This window comes from Somniosus microcephalus, chromosome 17, assembly GCF_052327205.1.
Source record: "Somniosus microcephalus isolate GS21.2 chromosome 17, FLI_Smic_1.0, whole genome shotgun sequence".
NCBI classification, from domain to species: Eukaryota; Metazoa; Chordata; class Chondrichthyes; order Squaliformes; family Somniosidae; genus Somniosus; species Somniosus microcephalus.
In genome coordinates, this window is record NC_141003.1 from 57572577 (window position 1) to 57598959 (window position 26383).

Below are 26383 nucleotides of genomic sequence, written 5' to 3' on the forward strand. Positions count from 1 at the left end.
CCAAGCCAAAGAAGGAGATACAGTAAACTCTTTCTTATCCGGCGCCCATGGAACCAGGATGGAGCCGGTTGATGAAAAATTCTGGATAATAGAGAGGTATACCTACCAAGGCAATTTTTAACACAAACAAAAATAAAAACCACTGACTAACTCGGCCACCGTGGGAGACTCGGACTTGGCAAAACGAGTGCTGGATGGATTCGTCAAGATTACCGGTTATCTATTTTGCCGGTTATTAAAGTATTCCAGATGATTAAGTGCCGTTTAAACAAGAGTTTACTGTATTAGGAGAGCTGACCAAAAGCTCAAAGAAGAAATTGAGCAGTTGTGTCATTGTCATGTTACTTTTCAGTGAGAAAGGAGTTGGAAGTGCTAGCCATGCTGACTGACGCATAAGCCACTTGTTTGATACATGTGCAGGCAGCACATTAGCTAATACAGCAGTGTTAGACTAGTATGAGTTGGAGGCAGAATTAATTGCGTAAAGTGGTGTCCTTGACTGTCACTGGTGGTGCCATGCTTATGTTGCAGATTAGCTGTAGGCGCCCTTGCAGCAGATGGTAAAGGTCTGCAACTGTCTCTCTGCTGACCCAAAGCCTAAGGAGAAAGTCATTGGCAAATAGATGTGCCGCAGGACTCTGCAGCTTATACCTAGATGCTTTGTGGCTCCTATGAAAGTTGGTATTGAAAGAAATCCTTTTCATGTGCCTTCTTTTTTCATATGTTCCTGTTTTGTTGAAGTCCTGTAAATTCTTCACTTGTTTTCTGGTGACAAAGTGGATAATAAAGGATCATTTTTGGTGGTGTTTAAAAACAAACCTACTGAGTTTTGTCCAGTAAAAAATTCGGCAAGTATGCATTATTAATGAAAATTTCAGAAACTTTGCAAAGGACTCTAATTTTAAAAAATCCAGTACTAAAAAGTCAAGTAAACATTTGGAACCCCCCCCCCCAAAGTCTATTGTCCTTTAAGTGCCCCATCACATGTGGAGCTTCCCCTGCACCCCTTCAGATTGGGTTTTGAAGATAAAAAGTGCAACCTTAGTGCCAAAGCTGGGAAATGGTGCCAGGGATTAATTTAAATATTTTTGTTTGTGCTCTGGGCCTTAATGAGGCTCTGACATAAAATGTGCACTAGTACCGTATCACATAAAATACAGCTGGCTGGAAAATTGTGAGCAGAAGAAATTGGGCAGAAAACATGCTCATCCTGTTCTGTGCCTAGTGCGACCAGTGCAGCTGATCAGAAAATCTACCCTTATCCTAAGAACTTGTGCACAATCAGTATCTATGAACATGTTGATGGTGTTCGGCCATATGATATAAATCATAGAATATATGATTAATATGGTAGACACCAGTCGGTCCATTCACATAGAAACATAGGAGATAGGAGCAGGAGTAGGCCATTCGGCCCCTCGAGCCTGCTCCGCCATTCAATGAGATCATGGCTGCTCATCCAAATTCAGTACCCTGTCCCTGCCTTCTCCCCATATCCCTTGATCCCTTTAGCCTTAAGAAATATATCTAACTCCTTCTTGAATATAATTAATGAACTGGCCTCTACTGCCTTCTGTGGCAGAGAATGTCACAGGTTCACCACTCTCTGGGTGAAGAAATTCCTCCTCATCTCAGTCCTAAATGGCTTACCCCTTATCCTTAGACTCTGACCCCTGGTTCTGGACTCCCCGACCATCGGGAGCATCCTTCCTGCATCTAGTCTGTCTAGTCCTGTTAGAATTTTATAAGCTTCAATGAGATCCCCTCTCATCATTCTTCTAAACTCCAGCGAGTACAAGCCCAGTCGACCCAATCTCTCCTCGTACGTCATTCCTGCCATCCCAGGTATCAGCCTGGTGAATCTTCACTGCACTCCTTCCATGGCAAGAACATCCTTCCTCAGATAAGGCAACCAAAACTGCACACAATACTCAAGATGTGGTCTCACCAAGGCCCTGTACAACTGCAGCAAGACATCCCTGTTCCTGTACTCAAACCCTCTCGCTACGAAGGCCAACATACCATTTGCCTTCTTAACCACCTGCTGCACCTGCACACTTACCTTCAGCGACTGGTGCACAAGGACATCCAGGTCTCGTTGCACTTCCCCTTCGCCCAATCTATTGCCCAATTTCCCTAGGTTCAAGGCCTTTGAGTGGATCTCTTCCTATTAATGCCATAGTTTTCACTTCATTTTCAGTTTAAGGCTACTCTTGCGAGGTCCACCATCTGTTCCACTCTTTGCCCACCTATTATGTGTGAGTTAAGCCTTTAAACACGATAGCGATGTAAACTAAGACAGGTGACTTGACTCATGGAAATTCCTTCCCGCGCTACAGCGTCATGGCAAGTGTAATGTAGTTTGCACTTGACTGGTATTTTCACATGCATCAACTTTCTTGCTACATTCTTCTTAATATTTTCTCTGTTCTCTTTTTGCAGATATACATCAACTGCCATTTAACTTTATCTCTATTTTTGTCCCTTGCTGCTACCTCACAGTAATATTCCTGCGTTACCTTGGTGCTCTTTTTCGTGTCTTCTGGACCTCTCTCAAACTTCTCACTGAAGTCAGTCCTGTGCTCACACGATCTATGACATATTGCCACTCAGCTTGTCTCTAGAGCAGGCTTGTGGGCTGCCCTGCCAGACCGAAAAGGCTATCCCCATTTCTCTTTGACCAAGGCCTCATGACCTAATCAGTTACTACAGTTACTTTGTGATTGTCCAGTATTCTGTTGTTCCGGCGAATGAAATAATCTTGGATGAAATGCCCCAGAACAAAATCACATATATTTATAATTTTTGATTGAGTTGTTAAAATCTAATAAGAGTATTTAACCTGTTTTTGAAAAAATGAAGAAAACACACCCTTAAGACACAAATGTTGCCTGTTAATATGCACCAATTGCATAGTGATCAAAAAATTCAGTTTTTCCCCTAGGCAACCTTCGTAATTCCGTTTATTTATAATACAGTCAGATGACATGGCAGAGGCTGTCACACCCTTTGCATGCTCACAACTGATCAAAGCAGAACCAAATTTTTACCAATGCTCATATAGTCCCCAATTTTGATATTTTGTTATACTGCAATGTCACGTGTTTTACATTTGTAGTCCTTATTAGTGTAGTCCTTAGTGTGTAAGCTTTTGTATTAAATATTTCTCTTAATCACTTACAAGCCGTTCTTCCTTCCTACATTTAATGACAGAAAAAAGTTAGCAAGGCAGTTAATCTGGTTTACCTCAGCAATGGTTATGGTTCTGGGTCAAACACAAGGGGCAAAATTTCCCTTCACAACCAACTCTCGAAAATATGCAGGCCATATCCATTTTGTTGAACTTTTGAGGAATTCAACTGGCTCCATGAGACACAATGCATTAAAAAATTTGTTTTTCCCTCACAATTTCTGCTGTTTGTATATCCCCAGGACTTTATCCAAGTGGCCATTCTTCACATAGAAACATAGAAGATAGGAGCAGGAGTGGGCCATTCGGCCCCTCGAGCCTGCTCCGCCATTCAATGAGATCATGGCTGATCATCCAAATTCAGTACCCTGTCCCTGCCTTCTCCCCATATCCCTTGATCCCTTTAGCCTTAAGAAATATATCCAACTCTTTCTTGAATATAATTAATGAACTGGCCTCCACCGCCCTCTGTGGCAGAGAATTCCACAGGTTCACCACTCTCTGGGTGAAGAAATTCCTCCTCATTTCAGTCCTAAATGGCTTACCCCTTATCCTTAGACTATGACCCCTGGTTCTGGACTCCCCGGCCATCAGGAACATCCTTCCTGCATCTAGTCTGTCCAGGCCTGACAGAAATTTATAGGTTTTGATGAGATCCCCTCTCAATCTTCTAAACTCCAGTGAGCATAAGCCCAATCGACACAATCTCTCCTCATACGTCATTCCTGCCATCCCAGGTATTAGCCTGGTGAATCTTCGCTGCACTCTTTCCATGGCAAGAACGTCCTTCCTCAGGTAAGGCGACCAAAACTGCACACAATACTCAAGGTGTGGTCTCACCAAGGCCCTGTACAATTGTAGCAAGACATCCTTGTTCCTGTACTCAAACCCTCTTGCTACGAAGGCCAACATACCATTTGCCTTCTTAACCGCCTGCTGCACCTGCATGCTTACCTTCAGCGACTGGTGTACAAGAACACCCAGGTCTCTTTGCACTTCCCCTTCTCTCAATCTATTGCCATTCAAATAATAATCTGCCTTCCTGTTTTTGCCACCAAAGTGGATAACCTCACATTTATCCACATTATAGTGCATTTGCCATGTTTCTGCCCAATCACCCAACCTGTCCAAATCGTACTGGAGTTTCACAACATCCTCCTCACAGCATACCCTCCCACCCAGCTTTGTCTCATCTGCAAATTTGGAGATATTACATCCAATTCCCTCGTCCAGATCATGAATATATATTGTGAACAGCTGGGGTCCGAGGACCGATCCTTGCGGTACCCCACTAATCACTGCCTGCCACTCGGAAAACGACCCGTTTATTCCAACTCTTTGCTTTCTGTCCGCCAACCAGTTCTCTATTCAAGTCAATACCTTGCCCCCAATCCCATGTGCCTTAATTTTGCACGCTAATCTCTTATGCGGGACCTTATCGAAACATCTAGAGACTTGTGTCAAAATTGGGAGAGCTGTACCACAGACGAGTCAAGCAACAGCCTGACATAATCATCATAGTCATATTCCAGTAGGTGCTTCTAGAGCAGGTTTGGGCAATTGATAGTCCTTCAGCACAGCCAGTCACAGTTGACCAACCAACATCTCTACCCAGTTCCAGGGTTAATTAATTTGTCAATGAGTTACCAGCCAATGAGCCCAATGAAGGTGTAGAACATGCAAAGCCACCAACCCCGACAACTCTAGAATGCAGACCTTCCAACCTGAGGAAATTTTTGAGGGTGATGAGTCCATCAAGTGTTGAAGCTGTAAGGTGTAATCAAATTTGCTGGGGATTCAGGCTCCCAGTTTTGTGTTGTCACATAACCTTAATTTATTATGTTTAATGCAAAACATTGCAGTAAAATAAAGGAAAATGTAGTTAAAAATGCAGCTGATTGTTCATAAATCAGGTTCAGTTGGAAGGTCTGAGAATGTGCACTCACGGTTATTCTTAGTTTATAATGTATACTGTCCAAATCTCTGCTGCCCGTATCCTAACTCACACCAAATCCCGTTCACCCATCACCCCTGTGCTCGCTGACCTACACTGACTCCCGGTTAAGAAACACCTCGATTTCAAAATTCTCATCCATGTTTTCAAATCCATCCACGGCCTCGGCCCTTCCTATCTCTGTAACCTCCTCCAGCCCTACAACCCTCCGAGATCTCTGCGCTCCTCCAATTCTGGCCTCTTGCACATCACCTCCCTAAGACGCTCCTTAAAACCTACTTCTTTGACCAAGCTTTCGGTCACCTGTCCTGATCCCTCTGTTGTAAAATGTTGTTTGCTAACGCTCCTGTGCGGTATGTTAAAGGCGCTATATAAATGCAAGTTGCTGTTCTTAATTTGTGTTCCCTTATCCGAAACTTAAAAAGCAACGTCGGAGACTCAATGGGATTGGGTTACTCGCCGCGCTCACGCAGCACATGGAGATTGGCAGCGTGTTTAGCTAATCACAAACGAGTGTTTTTGTTTTCTTGCCTTTTTGTGAATCAGCAAATCGCTGTGGCTCGGCCGGTGTCACAGTGTGTGCGTGTCCCGGTGGGAGCGCGCCTCCCCGCGGGGGCGGGGGGAGGGGTGTGTGAGCGCACCCGCTCGCTCGCTCCCGCGGGAGTTTTCCGCTGCGTGCACGGCGGTAAAAGGGGGCGCGCTGGAGAATTCCCGCTAGGTTTGCGAGGAGGAGGAACATCGCGCTGGCGGTGGTTGCGTTGCTGCGCTGAGCAGCTTCTGTGCGTGTGACAACTAAACAAAACTTGGATTTCCAGTCACCCGTTACTCAGGCTGTGGTTGTTTCGCTTGCTGGCGGCGCTTCTCTGAATTGTCACCGAAATTGGACAAAAGTCCTGAGGCACTGCAACAACCCTTTGCTTTTGTTTAATGGGGTGGGGGAAGCTTGTTGACAATGTTGACATTAAACCTTTTATTTGATATTCAGAATGAGGTTGTTCCTTGGCTGTTGAAGTGCAGACTGACCCCTCTTAATGAAAATGGTAAGCCACAATAAATCTACTTAATAAAATGGTGGTATAATGTGCAGATTAAAAAAAAATCCTAGTTTGGTTACAGTAAATTTTGACTAACACCCATTTGCAGCACGTACAGAACTTTCGATCGAGTTTAAAACTTTTGAAAAGTAAAAGCTAATTAGCATAGCTATGATGTTTAAAACTTTGACTTCTCTTTTGCAACGTGTGAACTCTGATCCGTCGGCCGATACTTGCAAATAGATTCAAATTGGTTCCTGTGTAACTGCGAGAAGTAACACACTCATGTAATCCGCATACTGTTATACTGTTAAGTCCATTTTTAGCTGCGTTTTACTTATTTAAGCCAACTTGTAAAATGTGTTTTTTTCCTGGGTTCTGTTTTAGGTGAATCTACCAGCCCTTCAAGAACAGAGTTGCAAATTGTCAATGTTGAAAAGAATGGCAGTGTCCTGTACACCTGGAAGGTAGAACCATTTCCTGTTTTATCAGAAGCAAAATACTGCGGATGTTGGAAATCTGAAATTAAAAACAGAAAATGCTAGAAACACTCAGGAGGTCAGGCAGCGTCTGTGGAGAGAGAAACCGAGTTAAAGTATCAGGTCCATGATGTTTTAGAACTGGAAAAGGTTAGCGATATAACCGGTTTTAAGCAAGTACAGAGGCAGGGAGGGGAGGGAAGAACAAAAGGGAAGATCTGCGACAGGGTGGAAGGCTGGAAAGATTAAATGACAAAAAGGATGATGGTGCAAGGCGAAAGGAAATGACAATGGGACAAGTAAAGAAACGAGATGGGTCTAAAGGAGGTAAAAATGGAAATATCAGAATCATCAGCAACATCTGTTGTCTGGAAAAAATGGGGGCAGAGGTTTTGATCTGAAATTGTTGAACTCCATGTTGAGTCCGGAAGACTGTAAAGTGCCTAATAGAAAGATGAGGTGCTGTTCCTGGAGCTTGCGTTGAGCTTCATTGGAACAGTGTAGGAGGCTGAGGTCAGAGTGAGAGTGGGGCGGAGAATTAAAATGACAGGCAACCGGAAGCTCAGGGTTATGCTTGCGAACTGAATGGAGGTGTTCCGCAAAGCAGTCACCGAATCTGCGTTTGGTCTCCCCGATGTATAGGAGACCGCATTGAGAGCAGCGAATACAATATACTAAATTGAAAGAAGTACAAGTAAATCGCTGTTTCAGCTGGAAGGAGTGTTTGGGGCCCTGGACAGTGGGAAGGGAGGAGGTAAAAGGGCAGGTATTGCATCTCCTCTGCCTGCACGGGGAAGGGGCGTGGGCATTGGGGATGATTTGAGGAGTGGACCAGGATGTCACGGAGGGAATGGCCCCTACGGAGTGCTGAAAGGGGAAGGGAAGATGTGTTTGTTGGTGGGATCACACTGGCGTTGGCGGAGGATGATCCATTGAATGTGGAGGCTGGTGGGGTGGAAGCTGAGGACAAGGGAAACCCTATCATGGTTCTGGGAGGGAGAAGGGGTGAGAGCAGAAATGCGGGAAATGGAACAGACAAGGTGGAGGGGAATCCTCGGTTGAGGGAAAAAGGAAGACATATTGGAAGCACTGGTATGGAAGGTGGCATTGTCGGAACAGATGAGATGGAGAAACTGGGAGAATGGAATATAGTTATTACAGGAAGCAGGGCGGGAGGAAGTGTAATCAAGGTAGCTGTGGGCTTACAGTGGATATTAGTTGATAGCCTATCCCCAGAAATGGAGATAGAGAAATGGAGGAAGGGCAGAGTCGGAGATGGACCATGTGAAGGTGAGGGAAGGGTGGATATTGGAAGCGAAGTTGATGACATTTTCCAGTTTGGGGGCGAGAGCAGCGAACAGCACCGAAACGGTCATCAATGTACTGGAAAAAGAGGTGAGGGAGGGGACCTGAGTAGGACTGGAACAAAGAATGTTCCACATATCCCACGAAAAGGCAGGCATAGCTAGCACCCATACGGGTTCCCATAGCAACACCTTTTTGGAGGAAGTGAGTGGAGTCAAAGGAGAAGTTGTTCAATGTAAGAACAAGTTCAGCCAGGCGGAGGAGGTGGTGGATGGGGACTGGTTGGGCCTCTGTTCAAGAAAGAAGCAGAAATCCCTCAGGCCGTCCTGGTGGGGGATGGAGGTGTAGAGGGATTGGACGTCCATGGCGAAAAGGAGATGGTTAGGGCCAAGAAACTGGAAACTGTTAAAGTGGCGGAGGGCGTCGGAAGAGTCGCGGCTTTAGGTAGGAAGAGACTGGGCAAGGGGAAGAAAAATTGATTTGAGATAGGAAGCAATCAGTTTGGTGGGGCACATATAGGCAATGCCTAAGGTCAGTTAGAGACTTTGGGGAAGAAATTGGTTTTTGACAGTAATGCAAAATGGGTGATAATGAATTGGCAGCCTGTTTCAATGGAAAAGAAAATCGGACGGGGTGTAAAACAGGCTGCTGATTCACTATCGCCCATTTTGCGCTATTTTTTTTCACTTTTGCCCTCCAAACAAGTGCCAGCAATTAGAATGTTTACTTTTTCTAATTAAGCATGTAATAATTAGCACCGTTATTTTCTTTCAAAATTCAACTTTATTAATAAAGGAACTTCAATTAGGATGAAGAAAGACACTGGGCTGGATTTTGTCATTGGGGCTGGCTGGGGTCGTGTCATCCGCTTTTTGTGTTATCCACCCGATTCCAAATCGATGTGGGAGATTGATGCGATTTTCACATAATTGGGCAATTGAGTTCCAGCGTGTGGGAACCCATGGCCCAATTAGTTTTTACAGTCTGAAACTCGCCTCTGATGAAGTCATCATTGCTGCTGCATTTAAGGTCTGCAAGAAGCCTTGCTTCTTCTGCAGACTGCCAACCTTTTGGCCTTTGCAGTGAGAGGGACCTGGAGGCAGAATGAACAGCGGATGTTCTAAGTCTGCTCCCAGATTTGATGATGTCGCCCTGCAAGCTTTGGTGGAGGGAGCAAGAGCTAATAAGGAGGTGCTCTTCCCTTCAGGGAGGAAGAAGCCTCCCCAGCAGACCAAGGCTGTGTGGATCCAGGTGGCCCAGGTGGCCCAGGAGGTCAACTCGTTGTCCCTCATCTGCAGAACCTGGCTTCAGTGCAGGAAGAGGTTTCCTGACCTTCTGCGCACTGGAAAAGTGAGTATGAATTTCCCATCACGCTCAATCTGATCCCCATTACCTCTCCTCACCAGCACTCCGCTTTAGCAACCTCTTCCTCCACATCCCACTTGACACTGACATCCCTGCACCCTTACCCATTCCCCCTCTCTCTATGGTCACATTCACCTAACTATTCGACTATGCAGCCCTCACACTCCCTATCACTGTGATGCTATGAAAACAACTTACAAAACACAGGGCGGGCCCTTGGTCTTGCCAACTCACTCCATCTTTGTCTCCTTCTAAGCATCTATGCTATGGATTCTCTACACTCACTCCTTCATTCTCACTCTCACTCAAACTCCACTTGTTTCCCTCATTGCAGGAAAAGAGAGCTCGCAATAAGAGGGAAAGAGCGAGGACAGGAGGAGGGCCACCCTCAGTAGCCCATCTCACCTCTTGGGAGGTGGTGGTCCTGGAGATAGTGGGACTCGAGGACGATGCGCAAGTGGGGGATGGATAGGCGGGTGCATCGGAGAAAGCTGGTGTCAGAATAGTTTTCATCTCTCATTGACATTGCATGAGTTGCTGATAATGATTCTGAAGCTTTAACAGATGGACTTATGATCATTTGCAATATGCAATGTGCATGTAACCTTGGCCTCACATCTCTGACTCTTTCCTTTACTCCCCCCACAGGACCATCACAAGCACCCATCCCCACTATCCAGGAGGAACAGCCTGAGTCTCCAGACTCCTCAGAGGAAGCTGCAACCGCTGAGGGCGCAGCGTCAGCAGAATTCAGCCAACCCAGCACCAGCGCAGACACTCACACCTCGGTGGGACCATCGCAAGATAGAGTAGTGTTGTCACCTGGTGTATCACAGCTCACAAGTGAGCATCAACAGATTGTGGAGACAGGGACAGCAGTGGAGAGTCCTAGTCGGAGGGCGCAGGACTCTCCCAGCTCCGCACAGCTGCATGTCGACCCTCTGCCTCTGGGTCCATCTAGAAGAACAGCGGTGCTGGAACTCCAGGAACAGGTGCAGGAGTCTCTGGCAGGTTTTGTCTCCAGGGTCGCTGCGAGTGTGGAGTGAATGGAGGAGTCCATCGCGAACATGAGCAGAGCCTTTGTGGAGCCATTGGCGCATGAACGCAGCACCACGGAAAGGATGGCAACCTTCGTGGAAAGGATGGCTACGGCCATGGAGGCAGTAAGTTGCCGGAGTGAGGAAAACATGGTGAGTGTTCAGAATAGACTGACATCTCCGGAGGAACGATGGTCAGCTATTGAACAGAGAAACCAGAGCTTCATGGAAGTCCTTCTGAGTAGGACTGCCAGTGCAGATACGGGTCACCATGGCCACCCTGATGTGCAGCAAGGTGCTCTCAAGCCACTTGCAAGCGCGGAGGGGGGACCTGACTCATGAGAGGGAAGTTGGTGGCAGACATCAAGGAAGTGGGGGCTCTTCTCCAAGCGCTCACACTTCCATGCCACTGCAGAGCCCTCGGTCAGAGCCCCACCAGAATCCCCACCCAACTGAGATCGGCGTCTCAACCCCTGCACAGCCGCAGGAGCAGCAGACTGTTGATGAGCCCTCACAGGTTCGCAACCCCAGAGGATGCCCGCCAGAGGTGTCGAGACAGGAGCAGCAAGAAAGTGAGCAAGGGGCCTCTGAAGCCACAGGGGAAGCACCACGTAGGAGCACGCGTAAAAGAAAGATACTGCACAAATAGTCACAAGTGTAGTCACTTGGGTGAAATGCCATCAGTTGGTTATTGTAAATAAAAATTCTGATGGCAACTGTTGCAGTTGTGGCGTGTGTCATTTCGCAAATGGGACTTCCACATTGAGGGCTTAGGATTACTTGCAATTGTCAGTATGGTGGTCAGAGTGCTAGGAATCCTCTGGTTCCTGGCCATTGTCGATGCTCTGGTAAGAAGCTGCGAAGCAAAAGTGCTTGATTGGCTAGGCTAAGCAAATCTGGCCAAGATGAATGCGTTCCTTGCATCCCGGGCAGCAATGTTCTCGTGTACTGCTGCCGCTGGTTGGGCCTCTGCAAGATGCTGCTGCTGCACCACCGCCGCCATCATTTTGGAAAATTGCATGGAGGCGGGGGTCGGGCCTGCCCGCACGCCTCCATTCCCGCCTCCTCGGGCCTGGCAAAATCCGACCCACTGTCTCTCTTACACATGCATTCTGCTTTAAAAGAACATAATATAAAATTTACCCAAATAAATCTTTTAAAATTTGTTGTCTAGATTTTCTTTAAAGAATTTTGAAAAACAAAAATTTTTTTTTTAAGTGACTGAGATGCGAATTCTATAATTTGGGTTGCAGAATGCTGTATTGCATTCAGGTAAATTGCGCTGCTTGATGTAAGATCTGCCTGTAGTTTGCGGAGTCACTGCTCTGGGCAAAAATATCAATTACTAAAAGAAAATAGCACAGGAAAATAGCTCAAAAAGCATCTTCAGTGATTTGATTGATACACTTATGAGCAAACCATGATGACAAAATCTTTACATAAAGTTTCCCCATTATAAATGTTTACATTGTAAATCTCCAATATAAATGTTGAGTTAAATATTACAAGAAATAACCTTTGTCAACAACAAGTGCAGTCTGTGCGCCAAGATTCTTAACAATATATTAGATGTTCCTCCATGGCGTTGCGGGTGGGCAGTCAAGACCTGTACAATGTTGAGGAATTTTATCTCCATTTCTTCAAAGTATGTGATGACCATATACCCCAAATCAGTGGACAATCGAAGCAGCTGTTGCAGTAACAGATTACAAAATAACAGAATAACCTGGAGAACTTAAATTAGAACAAAATGCTCTTTTTGACACCGTACAATTCTAACAAGAAAACTTGAACCCATACCAACCACATGTATTGTGATTCACTGACGGCAATGAAAGATTACTGATGAACATTGCAGCATATCTAAACAGGTACCAGTGAATTCATAACAATTAATGGAGCAGTGGGTACTACTGAATCAATAAGTTCATAGAGCAGGGCATTAGCAAATTAAGAAATTGAAAGCAGTGGGCATCATTGAATTAATACACTTGTGGGGCACTGGCAGATTCAGTGGAGAACTGGACAGCAGTGAGTCAGTAAATTCATAGACCAGCAGATGCATGCTGCCACTGTTTCGTGCCCCAGTGGCTGCAAATTGGCTTTTACCAGTTTTACCAATAGTTTACTTTTCCAAAGTGTTCTGAGCCATCATGTATTTGCGGACCGTAAATATTGGTGCAGAAAACTAAAAGGCTCTTTAGTTTGCTGAAGCTCTTAAAACAGTTAATACCATATTGGTTTATTTGTTTCTAATCATTCCTTTTAGTTAAAATATCAGTAATGCCTTGGCCACTATGAAGAATAATTGATGGGAGAAAAACTCATGGGGAAAAGGAAGGCTGCAAGTAAATGTGAGGTGGGGGTTAGGGTCACAGGGTTGGTTTGGGGTTGGTGGTTACATGTTCAAGTCCGAGACTATGGGTTATGATGTCGGGGCATGACGCCAACCAGGGAAAGCTGGGATTCAGGTAGGTCCAAATCTGAGATCAGGTGGCTTGAAATGGTAGGGAGATCTGAAAATTGGCAAGAGTGCCCTGGCTGCTGTTTACATGTGAAAAACCCAAAAAGTATGTTTTAAAAACGTGATAAATGGCTGAAAAGGCTCTTAAAAATTGTGTGGTAGGTGGGAGCTTGCAAACGGGTAAAGGAATTCTGTGTGCCCCGTTTATTGGGTGTAAACATGGATTCTAAACACCTGATCTACAAGAAAATACCTGAAAATTGGGTGGGGTGGCGGTGGGGGGGAATAAAGTAACTGCTGGAGTTTACTGAGAGGCTCACGCCACTGCACCATCTGGTGGCCAGAGTCTGATTATATTGTGACGAATAACTGTTGACATAAAATTGCCAGCATTATCTTTTACAGAACACTTTAACATTGTAAACATTGATGTAAATTATTATTAATAATTGTGGTAGCAGAAAATTTGTGCCATATGCAAGAATTTTGTAAGGTATGTTATATTGATTCACTTACTAGAGTAATATTTAAGATCATATATTTTTGCTGCATAATATGCAATACATTTGTTGCCCTAATATGGTAAATTTAGCATGGACTCTTCAGGCTCAGGGATTTCATTTTCAGAACTTGCAAAGATAATTCAAATCGATCACAACAAAGTTATAACCAAGGTAAAAGTTTTCAAAAGAAATGCAGTTTCAAATACTGTCTGTCAAAAAAGTACTGCTTGATAATATGAAAGTAGTAAAAATGTTTTTGTATTAAAGGGTAAGAAGGGAACCACATGTATTGGCATATATGATCCTCACAATAAACAAAACAAGGTAAACACAATTTATGTTTACAACCTATTTTGAGCAAAATGTAGAAGCTTTGCTGTGATTTTTCCCTCTTACGTTGCTATTCATTTGTATTCCCAGCTGCTGTATATCTTTGACAAAGAAGTGTCTTTGATTAGTTGCTCTGTCAACATGGAAAGAACACTGCTGGGTGAGTGAGATCAGTTTCTACTCTGGCAATGAGACTCTTTTATACTGTGATCATGTATCAGAATTCTAGCCGTGCACCTTAAGATTACAGTTTGACTTGTTTAAATTTGAGCTGCTTCACCTTTCTTTCTCAAGTGAATTTGCTTTTTCTAAGAAAATAATAATTCTTGATATTCTTTTTATTAGCTGTAAGTATTCTGCAGTTTACTGGAAGTGGTTTACCAATCGAAACATTCAGACCAGGTATTTTAAACATTGTTATGTATAGTTATTATTAAACTAAACATTATTAAAACTTTGAAATGAAATATCAACCGAGTTTGTTTTTTGAACAATCCTTTTGAAGCTTTCGATGATAATTGCCCTCACTGAGATGATGTGTGTTGGGCGAATGCTTTGTTGCTAATAGCCAGAAAATGGTGATTGGTTGGCCCAACACACATTTGATCATTTCTTGAAGGTATCGTCAACTGGTAGCCTGTCAAGATAGTGTCATTACAGATTGATTTGAGTTGATGGATTTGTGGTTTACTTCTGTTTTTGTATTTCAGTTGAGATTTCTAAAGGGTTTTATATTGTTCAAATAATTGGATATGGTTTACAATGCTATATGACAAAAATAAACTCCAATAGACTTCACTTCATTGTTGTATTAAAAGTATATTTAAATTCTAATGAAACCATCTGATGCATCAGATCTGTTACTGTTTAATATTAGATATGATTGGTCAAACCATTCATTTGAATTATAATTATTTTAACAGTTTCTCTTATTGAGAGTGAAAGTTATGAAAGCACAACTATTAGAGTTTTGGAACTTGAGGATTTTCAACCTGCACGAGAAAGGAAGATTTAAGCAATGATAAGTGGTGATAAAAGCAGAGAGGATTTTCTTTGTAATCTAAGCATTTATACAGAGCATATCATAGAATTATAGAAATCTACAGCACAGAAGGAGGCCATTCGGCCCATCTGGTCCATGCCGTGATTTATGAACAAAATAACTTCCTTCAGTATTGTACATCAATGAAACATTTACAGGTGTCGGAAGGGCGTTGAATATCTAAAATATCATGCACACGGACCGAAAAGGATAGGGTAAGAAGGCCTGAAACACCCAGATATAGGTGGAGTCAGCAAATGTCTGATGGATCTAATGCTATTGTGATTGAGGTCTGCGAAGAATAGTGACAGATCATTGTAGTTAACCGTGGTCCATCTTGCGATGATTTCAGCAGAGAGGGTTAGGAAAAGGTAGGTTGAGAGATTGCAAGCCCTTGGGAGAGGAGATGAAGAATTGGGATTTTTAAATTATTGCTTCTGCTAAATGGTTAGGTTAGGTAAGTTCAGTGGGCAGGGTGGATCCCAGCATTGAAAACATTTTCAGTACACCAGGAAGGGAGTCCATGTAGGAATATGTTTTGCATCTGTGTATGTGTGAGCACAGTTTCTCTGGGTTATAATAGCAGAGCCATGTGAATCTATGTTACAGGAATACTCATCTGCATGGTGAGTAGCAGGAGATGAGCAGATAGCCCATCGCAAGAGTCAAGAGTGTTCCATAGACATAAGTAGCAGGCAGTTGAGTGGGATTAACATTACCTTGATGGACTAGATTCTTCCCATGATTGCCCAAAGTCCTAAAATATGAAACAGGGTGCTGGCTACCTTTCCTCTCCCTCATCCCGCCAGGTGCTCTAGCAACCATTGGATATTTGTTAGTTCTATTAGCAGAGGTATGAGGAGTATGGTAGGATTGGTAAAGTATTCTGAGTTCACACTCCTCAGACTGTTGATTGGTAGTTGTGTTGTTTCTATGCAAAAATGCTACTAGTTGGGCTTTTTTTTTGCAATTTGCAGTAACTATTCTCATGATTAGTATGAATTTTCCTTATTTAATGTTTTGTGAAAGGCAAGTGGTTTTGTAGATGGTATTTAGTATTTAACTTTGAAGTGGGTCCTTAGCAACAGTAATAATGAATATATTACACAAGTCACTCTCTGGTTTTGAGTAGAAATTCCACATTTAAAAGTCAAACTCCAAGTTTTGCATTTGTATCACAAATAAGATCTAAAAGATTAAAATTAGTTACTAACTTTATTTTTTTTTACTGTAGTTATATTAGGTGCAGAGACACTTTAAATCTCACCACTGCTTTATGCGCAGTGGATTTTTCTTTTCCAGAGCTACCTGCCTATTGGAAATCTCCATAAATAGGGATTGCAGTTAAAAATCAAATATTAGGTATAGATTTCACCGTGGACTGTTCATGAGCAGTGAGGCATGGAAGCTCCTATCTCGGATAGGGAATGGTGCATGGTGTGGGGACATCAAAGAATGTTTTTTGGTCAGTTATGCTGCTTACTTGAAAATATGTCTTGGAAGTATTTTAAATGTGTGACCTATTTGATTTTTATGTGAAATTATACTGTATTGCAATACTACATAAATGCCTTTTGTAGAAAACAAATTACAGTTTTTAAACAGTAGGACACGTATTGAGAAAGTACTAATGTTATTGTACTGTTTTCCTTTGTTAACTTTTGTTGCAGTATCTAGATGTTTGACCTTGTTGATTGAAATTCATCCAGTAAATAATACAAAAGTCTTAAAAGCCGTTGACTCTCATGTCAGAGTTCAGGTATTTATCACTAATTGTTCCCTTAATTTTGTTTTTATTAAGCTTTATAATAAATGTTTGGCAGTTAGCAGGCCGGGTGGCATTTTAAGCAGTGTCCCTTGCTGTTTGTTTTGGGCCTCAGTGATGGGAGGTAGATTTTCACCTACAAATCTCAGATACTTTTTTCAGTCCATTAGCCAGGTCAAAGGTGAAAAGCAGAACCAGAAGTGCTCCTTCCAAAACTGTTGGGAGAGTCCTAGTGGGTCAGTGGTCTTGCGTGATTCGTTACTGAGCAGCATTGGTAGAGGCCTGTGAACTGGACTGCCCAGCGACTTCCCCTGGAAATTATTCATGATATAAAGAGGGTGAGAAAGTAACTTCTTTAAAAATTGAGTGTTCAGTAAGAGGATAATATAACGAAAGCCAGTGATCAGCAAATGTGTGTACAGTGAAGAACAGTTATAGGATTTAGGATAAAAAGGACCTTACGATTAAATCTCTCAAACCTCTTGTGACCTAGTTGGGATAGTAGTAATACAAGAGGGAAACCTGTGTCTTTTGATATTCTTTAAGTAATAACAAACATATTAGCCTGCAGTAGGTTTGATTTATATTTTTAAAATTAATGAAGCATGTTAAAAAGTTTACAACTTTTTTTTTTCTGGTCTCGATGTTTGTTGGGGGAAAGAGTACCAGAGGGAGTGGTGTGAAATGTAGCACTTGTTAATGCTTTTTCTAAATTTTCAGGTTCAAATCTTGGGGATACTTGTGTGACCAGTCAAAAAAAAAAAGGAATAGCGTTTAGTGGGCATGGATGTTTAGCTTTAGTGATATATACTTTGGATGTTGTACTTTGATTTTCCAGCGGCTTTTCATTATTATTGTGTCTATATTTGAGTTTTAATAGGTTTAACCTTGGCAAACCCCGCCTTTAATTTCCTTAACTCAGCCATTGTGTTTGAAAGCAGTTATTCTAATTATCTTGGCAGCGGGTGCATTTAGACACTGTATGCACAAAGGGTGCAGTAATGAAAGACTACCATATCATAGTCTGCAATTCTGGAATCAACATTTGTGTAATGGCTAACAGCGCACCTCGTGACTTAAGCATTTTAACACTGGTGTATTGTGAACATAAGAGCAGACTTGCAAAGACAGTTGATAGTGTGGTACAGGTAGTCGGCACCTTCCCGTGCAAGCGCCGGAGATGCAACACCTGCCCTTTTACCTCCTCCCTTCCCACTGTCCAGGGCCCCAAACATCCCTTCCAGGTGAAACAGCGATTTACTTGTACTTCTTGTAATTTAATATACTGTATTCGCTGCTCACGATGTGGTCTCCTCTACATTGGGGAGACCAAACGCAGATTGGGCGACCACTTTGCGGAACACCTCCATTCAGTCCGTAAGCATGACCCTGAGCTTCCGGTCGCCTGTCACTTTAATTCACCGCTTCACTCCCACTCTGATCTCTCTGTCCTCGGGCTATTGCATTGTTCCAATGAAGCTCAACGTCTGCCGGACGCAACATTGAGTTCAACAATTTCAGATAATTATCCCTGCCCCCATTTTTCATGCAGTATGATTTTTGCCATTCCCATTTGCAACATTTTATCTTTCCTGCCTCTTACAAAAGTACAGGATGTTCTTTCTATTCCTTCCTTCCTCCCCTCCTAACCCCCCCCCCCTGTCTCTGCACCTGCTTAATATCTGTTACATCTCCAGCTTTTTCCAGTTCTGATGAAGGGTCCCAGACCTGAAACGTTAACTCTGTTTCTCTCTCCACGGATGCTGCCTGGCCTGCTGAGTATTTCCAGCATTTTCTGTTGTTATTAAATTTGTCTGACTGTGTTTGTAGAAAGTCTGTCTCCTGTAAAATTGTGTGCACTCGTCAGTTGCTGAGAGAGATTAAGATTTCTTTAAGCATGCCTTTATAATTCTTAAGTATAAATGAATAGTCTGTGGCCCCATTCTGACTTTAGGATATGAATGGGAAGTGTTTTGAGTTCTGTTGGTTTCGAGAGAAAGACTGCAGGCTGCCTGGCTCCTCTCCACCACAACTAGCAGTGACAATTTCAGTATCCTGAGTGTTGCAGGCGGGCTTGCAGTCCAGTAGGTTGGCACAGGCCTGGCCTGCTTTCTGTGGCTTCTCTTCCCGGAATGGTTGGTTGTGGGAACATGATCAGAATGTGTTTATTAATGTGCATTTCTGGACACTGTACCTTTCTCTGCACGATAACTGATGGAGGGACTATCAATGAAGAATTGATATGCCCTGTTATTTTATCCTGAGCTGGCCGTTGCACATTCTATGGAATGTGGTAGTTGTGATTCCATTCCTCATGTTATCTGGGATTCTTGGCCTTTTTCAAGCTTCTTTGTTGTTCTTTGGCTGGGAGGGAGACATGGTACAGAGGATCAAAATGTTTTGCGTGGGTCTGTTGGGGAGTGGAGATGCAGTCACAGGAGAGTTGGCCCACATTGGAATGTTTTTGAACGTGACCAGATCTTGGAGGAAATGTTTAATTTGATGTGGCAGAATATGTCATGTTAGATTAGCTGGTATTTTTCTACCAGTATTGGAAGGACATAATCTGGCCTTGTTGAAGAGTTAGCTTGGCTTCTTGACTAGTGCCAGGTTCAGAATCCACTTGTGGTCAGTGTATCTAGGAACTCCTTTGGTTTATGTCGGGTCTCATTTTTGTCTTAGTGGTGACTTTCATGGCAGTATAGATCTCCTATCTTTATGGGTTTGTGATGTTCTCCTTTTTGGTAGAGGAGAAGACAATAATGTGAACACTGAACATGGTCTCTGTGTTTCACAAAGTTAGCTTTGGGGAGGTGTGGGTTTAACCATTCTCCAGTATATAGTGGGTGAGCTTCACCTGCAGGAAGGACATGGACTCTGGGTCACAGAGGAGATTGTGGCTTAGGTCCAGCTTTGGAATAGTTTTTTTTGTGATTGAGTTGCAGGGTGACTAGAACATGGTCAGAGATAGCTGGTTATAGGCCTTATTCGGCAGATCGCCACTCATGCTAGGTGTGCTTGATTCAGAAGAGATGGTCAGTTTTGTAGAATTTCTGTTTTATGTGGGTTTGAATAAAATATGAATCCCTTCTCTGTTGGGTAAGTGGTTCTATCAGATGCAAGTTATTGCATCGTTCTCGGTTTGTTTCTGGCTGCTTAGCCTGTTAAACCTATGTCCAGGAAGCCTCTCCAACGAGAATGTTTAGGTCTCATCCCATAATTACTGTCTTCCATGTGAGTCACGGTGGGGAATACACTGTATGCAATGGGTGAATTTCATTTCCATTCTGACCACTGAGGCCCAGATTGATGCCAGTACAGCCCTAATGCTTGCTAACCCAAGCTGGGTTGAATGGAATTGTGCAAACCTAGATTACTGCTGCAGTTAGCATGTATACTTTGGCTACAAGGGCTCAAGACTTTTTACTGTGGAGGCTGACCTAGTTCAGGAATTCAAGGTTTCCACATAAATTCCGTAACTTATTATTGGGTCTCCACTTTGCACAGTGGGTGGGGCCTCTGTTTCAGCAGCAGGCTCTGGTTATAGTTATGGTGATGGCTATCCTTGTCTTTATAAGTGCCAACTGTTTTAGTGCCACTGCTGGCATTAATCACAAGATGCAGAGGCAGTGTTCCTCCCGAGCAGGATCTGACCAGCTAAGGTGATAGCTATTTCAGACAAAAGGCAGATTTCTGTCTGGGTCACAACGGCCAGGCATATTCAACATCATGGAGGATTCTGCATCATCTTTTACTTTGCAAAAGTGAATGGGAAATAATTTTTTTTTAGGATAAAGCACAAGTTTTTCTTTAAATTGAGAGAGAAGATGGCTTCATTCCACAGATGCTGCCTGACCTGAGTGATTCCAGCAATTTCTGTGTTTATTTCAGGCTTCATTTTGATGTTTAGCTTTGAGTTATTGTAACTCCAACTCCAACAAGCGAGAGTCTAACCACGGCCCCTTGACATTCAGTGGCATTACCATCATCGAATCCCCCACCACCAACATCCTGGGGGTTGACCAGAAACTTAACTGGACCAGCCACATAAATACTGTGGCTACAAGAGCAGGTCAGAGGCTGGGTATTCTGTGGCAAGTGTCTCACCTCCTGACTCCCCAAAGCCTTTCCACCACCTACAAGGCACAAGTAAGGAGTGTGATGGAATACTCTCCACTTGCCTGGATGAGTGCAGCTCCAACAACACTCAAGAAGCTCAATACCATCCAGGACAAAGCAGCCTGCTTGATTGGCACCCCATCCACTACCTTAAATATTCACTTCCTCCACCACCGGTGTAATGTGGCTGCAGTGAGTACCATCTACAAGATGCACTGCAGCAAGTCGCCAAGGCTTCTTCGGCAGCACCTCCCAAACCCGCGACCTCTTCCACCTAGAAGGACAAGGGCAGCAGGCGCATGGGAATACCACCACCTCCAAGTTCCCCTCCAAGTCACACACCATCCTGACTTGGAAGTATATCGCTGTTCCTTCATCGTCGCTGGGTCAAAATCCTGGAACTCCCTACCTAACAGCACTGTGGGAATACCTTCACCACACGGACTGCAGCAGTTCAAGAAGGCGGCTCACCACCACCTTCTCAAGGGCAATTAGGGATGGGCAATAAATGCTGGCCTTGCCAGCGACGCCCAGATCCCATAAGCGATTTAAAAAAAAAAAAAACTTACCAGGGGTCCATCTTAAGTTTTGTCAGACTGTTTTAATGTACTCTTATTTGTATCTGGAGATGGCCGAGCAAAGAAGAATGTTAGATTACTCATTGTAGGTTTAGTCTTGCTCATTGTTTAACTATGGTACAGTCTCTATATACACACATTATAGCCTTACCCCAATGTTCTTCATCTGACCTGTTGAGATAAAACTATTAGGATTTAAAGTTGAATCATGCCTTGTGGTGCCAATATACATGCACAGGGTTTTGCTGTGGCATCTGGTTGGTAAGTGTGCCAGATTGCGATCGATGTTGAGATGGGTAGAGATATATCTACAGATACAGGGCCCAAAATTCTGTCACTTTTGGTACAAAACTGGTGTAATTCTGGCATAGGGGCCTGGAATTTTGGGTGTTAGTCAGATATGCCAGGGTTTCACATCTTAACAGACCCGCTAAATTCCAGTAGAACTGCCTGCTGCCAAAATATGTGCCTGCCTCCTAGGTGGTGCATACATGACAAGGTAATGAGGGCAAAAGCTGCTGATCCAGAAATTCTGCCATTTACACCAGAATTGCACCTGATTTAAGTTAAGTTTGTGGGGGGAAAAAAAGGGCACAGTTACTTGTGTGACTTGTCGAACCAGGAAGCGGTTGAATTCACAGGCTTTGAATGTCCAATTTTGTCTGAAACATCCTTTTGTGTAGTGGAGAGCTGTGTCGTGCTTGTTATATCTTTGCTTTGGGGCTTGGCACGCTTGAGGGTTGTAGGGCCTGGGCACCTATGGGTGGCATTGGGCTGCGGGTCCTGGCATGGGTGTTGGGCAGCTAAGAATGTTAATGGCTCGTTGCAGCGGAAGGATGCTGTTGTTGAGGTCAAGTATGTTGAAGCGGCCCGTGGCGGGGGGGGGGGGGGGGCACTCTGAACTTGTGTTGGGGCTCATTGCCCCCTCTAGGGGAAGCTGTTGCATTTGCTGGCAAGTTTATTGTTTTCCTGTTTCCTCTGGGTGTGCGGTATGCTGCTTCCACTGTTCAGGAGTGGGATCCCTGTTATTCCAGTGAAGGAGAATTTGCATATATATATTCCATTTGAGTGAATTTCAGCATTAGTGCTCACCTCTTTCTATGTGAGACTCCTGTTCTGGGTCACAGCTACAATAATCAGGTCTGCTGACCGAGTTAGTACTTTAATGAGTGCTCCTGCTGACACTGCCAAGAATTATTCCAGAAACTGGCAGATTAGCTGAGGCTGTACTTGCTGATCCAGCTTGCATGAAAGGGGATGCGAGCGATTGGTCTGGGGATTTACACACTCTGTTTTTCCTGGTATCAGGGTCTTTATGCTGGTGGCTAGAGTTTTGTTGGTCAGTGGGATTGGGAGCTGAGAATGGACCTTCGGTACAGAGACGTAAACGTATAAGCTGCTCCTCCTTTACTGAACAGAACATGAAAACTGCTTTTTATTTTTCCAGCTGAAAGCACTGAGTCATGCCATGCTATGGTTCCATGGGCACCAGCAGTCCTTTGATACTTTCCCCAAGCTTACTTTTGTGTGATCTTGGATACTGAATAAACCTAATCAGCCCTTGCCTGAGGCCCACACACATGCACACTCTAACAGACGTCACTGGATAGTAGTAGTCAGCAATAGGAACCCTCACTCATTTCTCCGCCCCCCCCCCCCCCTTTTTCCTCTCCTCCCACTAGCCCAGGGTCACTGAGGCCAATTGTTGTACCCAAAATGTTGTCCTGGCTGAGATAAACAAACTCGGGAGGAATTGGGAGCAAAAAATTCTAGTCTGGATGACTTCATACTACAATGGGTGATACACAAGGTGAGTGGGGGAGCAAACTGTTCATAATTTAACCAAAATCCCCCTTCGTGAAAGGATGGCTGGTGTGGGGAATTTGAAATTGCCCTACTGAAGTAAAGGATGCTCTTCAAAGACTGGAATTTTTGGGGCAGTGTAGAATCGGTTTTACTCTGCTGTCACTGACTGCAGTGTTTGGTGTTGACAGTGGGCGTCAAGAGTGCAAAGATGTTTCATTCCCTAATTACCTTCACCAAAAAGGAATTTTGGAGATTTTTTCTTTATTTTAGTTGGCCCTTTTCTGGTTGATCCCATGTATTGCTTTTGTGTGTGATTTGAATAGAAAGCTAGATACAGCTCTTGTATCTTGGGAAAAGCCTCAGCTAACTACGCATAAATGAGGAATGATGGTATTTGTATAACTTTACATACCTAACAGCAATTACTACGCTTCAAAGTAATTCGGAGTATGTGAACCACTTTGAGAGGTTTGAGATGTAATAAAGCATTTGATTAGTCGCAAATCTATGTTGGAGCACCTATAATAAAGTTTTAGAAGAAGTTTGTTTCTCAATTGTAGAACTTGGTCAAATTTTAAAAAAATGAAAAGAAAGACTTGCATTTCTATAGCGTCTTTTACGACCACTAGTCGTCCCAAAGTGCTTTACAGCCAGTGAAGTACTTTTGAAGCGTAGTCACTGTGTTGTAATGTAGAAAAATAACCTGGGAAGACTCGCTGTTTATGCTCACGTGAAGAATTCGATGGCTCTCCATTTGTTGTTGAAAAGATGGACCTTATTTTGTTCTGTTTAATATGTTATTTGGAGAGCTGTACATTTGCACATCTGAGGCAATGTTTGCCTGCCACTGCCACTAACTTGTATATCAAACTGTACTAGTTTTAAAAAAAGATATTCATGCTTGTAAGTTTCACAATGTCTCTTTTAAAAATTTTTTATTTTTGCAGTTCCTCTATCCTGCTTCAGATACGAGGCCATTTCCTGAAAGCCACTTGCTGGTAGTTTCAGAGGACCGATGTAAGTTGTGGGACCACGCTGAGTCGAATGCACCAAGGTGTGCTCGTATCACCGAGTGGTACGATGTAGTTTTGTGCAATTTTCTCCGCACACGGGCCCCGATATTTACGGGGAGGGAAGCACGGGAGCGTGTTTGCGGGGGGGATACCCAGAAATGCTGGGACCGCGGAGATCCTGCTGAATTTAACGGCAGGACCTTGTCATCATTTCTTTTACTCTGTTTCCCACCCAGCAGCCGGCCATATCAACAGGCTGGTCAACTACCAGGCGGGAAAGCCAGCAGTAGAAGGCCGCAATTGGGTCAGTCTCCGGCAACTGGGCAAGATTGCCGCATGTTGGTGAGGGGGGTTAGACTGGAAGTTGGGAGGGAGGGGTGACCGAGAAACATTACGCGGTTGGTGAGAGGGACCTGGGCGAGATTGTTGGTTTGCGGGGGGGGGGGTGTGGCCAAGTCAGCCAATCGCAGCAGAGGGGGTGGGGGGAAACACTCTTGCTCCTCCTGGTCCACAAGCAGTGATATAAAAACACTTACCTGCTGGATCCCACTGTTCCTGCCTCCCTTTAGCTGCTGGGTTTCCTGAGTCCTGGGAAATCCATGGAGCAGGCGTTGAATTCAAACTGCTGTGAAAATATCACAAACTGAGCATCATTTGAATATTATAATTACAGACTCGCCTCTCCAGAGTGGGTTATTTGGACACCCTGAAAACTGCCGCGGTTATAGTAAAATTAACCCCATAGAGTTACTGATCTCAGTTGTGAGAAGGCTGAAAATTAAGGCCCAAGTGCCTTTCCTAATGAGAGGGGTGGGGTGGGGAGGCAAATTAGTCACTCTGGAACACTCATTTATTTTAATGGGTGTTTATAGACTGGCGTGGATTTGGAATATCCTGTGTGACATGGGGGACTTCTGAGGGCAAGAAAAGCCAATTTTAGCGCAAGATTTATTCTGTTTGTTTATGAGAGACAAATATTGGTCCCATTATTTTTGAATAAATTTATTGCATTTGGTATGTAAATTGATCAGTAGATATATGCTTTTCATTTTATTAGGATCATTTACTAATGACTTTGAAGTTGAAGCTTTGCTCAGCTACAATTGATAATTTGAATTTGCTGAGAATGTTCCTAATAGTGTGCATAGAAAAGTGTACAATAATAGAAGGCACATTTGATTGAAAACATGGGGATAATTTAGGCACCTGTGTTCCTCCAGTTGTGCAATGTAACACAATTGTCTCCCAATCCTATTGTATTTCTTCTCCAAATGTCATTATTTCTTTGTGACATCCTGGTCCACTCCTCTATCACCCCCAACACCCCTTCCCCTTCGCCCAGCACCTTCCCGTGCAAGCGCAGGAGATGCAACACCTGCCCTTTTACCTCCTCCCTTCCCACTGTCCAGGGCCCCAAACACTCCTTCCAGGTGAAACAGCGATTTACTTGTACTTGCAATCTAGTATACTGTATTTGCTGCTCACAATGCGGTCTCCTCTACATTGTGGAGACCAAACACAGATCGGGTGACCGCTTTGCGGAACACCTCCGTTCAGTCCGTAAGCGTGACCCTGAGCTTCCGGTCGCCTGTCGCTCTAATTCTCCGCTCCACTCCAACTCTGATCTGTCCATCCTCGGACTCTTGCACTGTTCCAATGAAGCTCAACGTAAGCTCGAGGAACAGCACCTCATCTTTCGATTAGGCACATTACAGCCTTCTGAACGCAACATCGAGTTAAGAACATAAGAAATAAGAGCAGGAGTAGGCCATGTGGCCCTTGAGCCTGCTCCGCCATTTAATAAGATCATGGCTGATCATCGACCTCAACTCCGCTTTCCCGCCCGATCTCCATATCCCTTGATTCCCCTAGAGTCCAAAAATCTATCGATCTCAGCGTTGAATATACTCAAAGACTCAGCATGCACAGCCCTCTGAGGCAGAGAATTCCAAAGATTCACAACCCTGAGTGAAGAAATTCCTCCTCAACTCAGTCTTAAATGGCCTACCCCTTATCCTGAAACTATGCCCCCTAGTTCTAGACACTCCAGCCAGGGGAAACAACCTCTCAGCATCTACCCTGTCAATCCCCTTCAGAATCTTGTATGTTTCAATGAGATCACCTCTCATTCTTCTAAACTCCAGAGAGTATAGGCCCATTCTACACAATCTCTCATCATAGGACAGCCCTCTCATCCCAGGAATCAATCTGGTGAACCTTCGTTGCACCGCCTCCAAGACAAGTATATCCTTCCTTAGATAAGGAGACCAAAACTGTGCGCAGTACTCCAGGTGTGGTCTCACCAAGGCCCTGTACAATTGTAGCAAGACTTCCTTACTCTTATACTCCAACCCCCTTGCAATAAAGGCCAACATGCCATTTGCCTCCCTTATTGCTTG

At 43.9% G+C, this 26383-nt stretch overlaps 1 protein-coding gene across 5 annotated transcripts in view; it reads left to right on the plus strand.

The window, feature by feature from the left end:
• Window positions 1-5711: 5711 nt before the first annotated feature.
• gsap (gamma-secretase activating protein) overlaps window positions 5712-26383 on the plus strand; it is a 91842-nt gene continuing 71170 nt past the window's right edge. For 2 of the 5 annotated variants that reach the window (XM_086010414.1, XM_086010415.1), the window contains exons 1-7: window positions 5716-6184; window positions 6566-6645; window positions 13599-13655; window positions 13752-13821; window positions 14007-14063; window positions 16374-16462; window positions 23919-23988. In XM_086010414.1, coding sequence (XP_085866540.1) covers window positions 6097-6184; window positions 6566-6645; window positions 13599-13655; window positions 13752-13821; window positions 14007-14063; window positions 16374-16462; window positions 23919-23988 — 511 coding nt within the window. In that variant the 5' untranslated portion in view covers window positions 5716-6096. Of the gene's footprint in view, window positions 6185-6565; window positions 6646-13598; window positions 13656-13751; window positions 13822-14006; window positions 14064-15987; window positions 16169-16373; window positions 16463-23918; window positions 24047-26383 lie in introns of those variants that run through there. The other 3 variants (XM_086010416.1, XM_086010417.1, XM_086010419.1) reach the window with 3 other exon arrangements.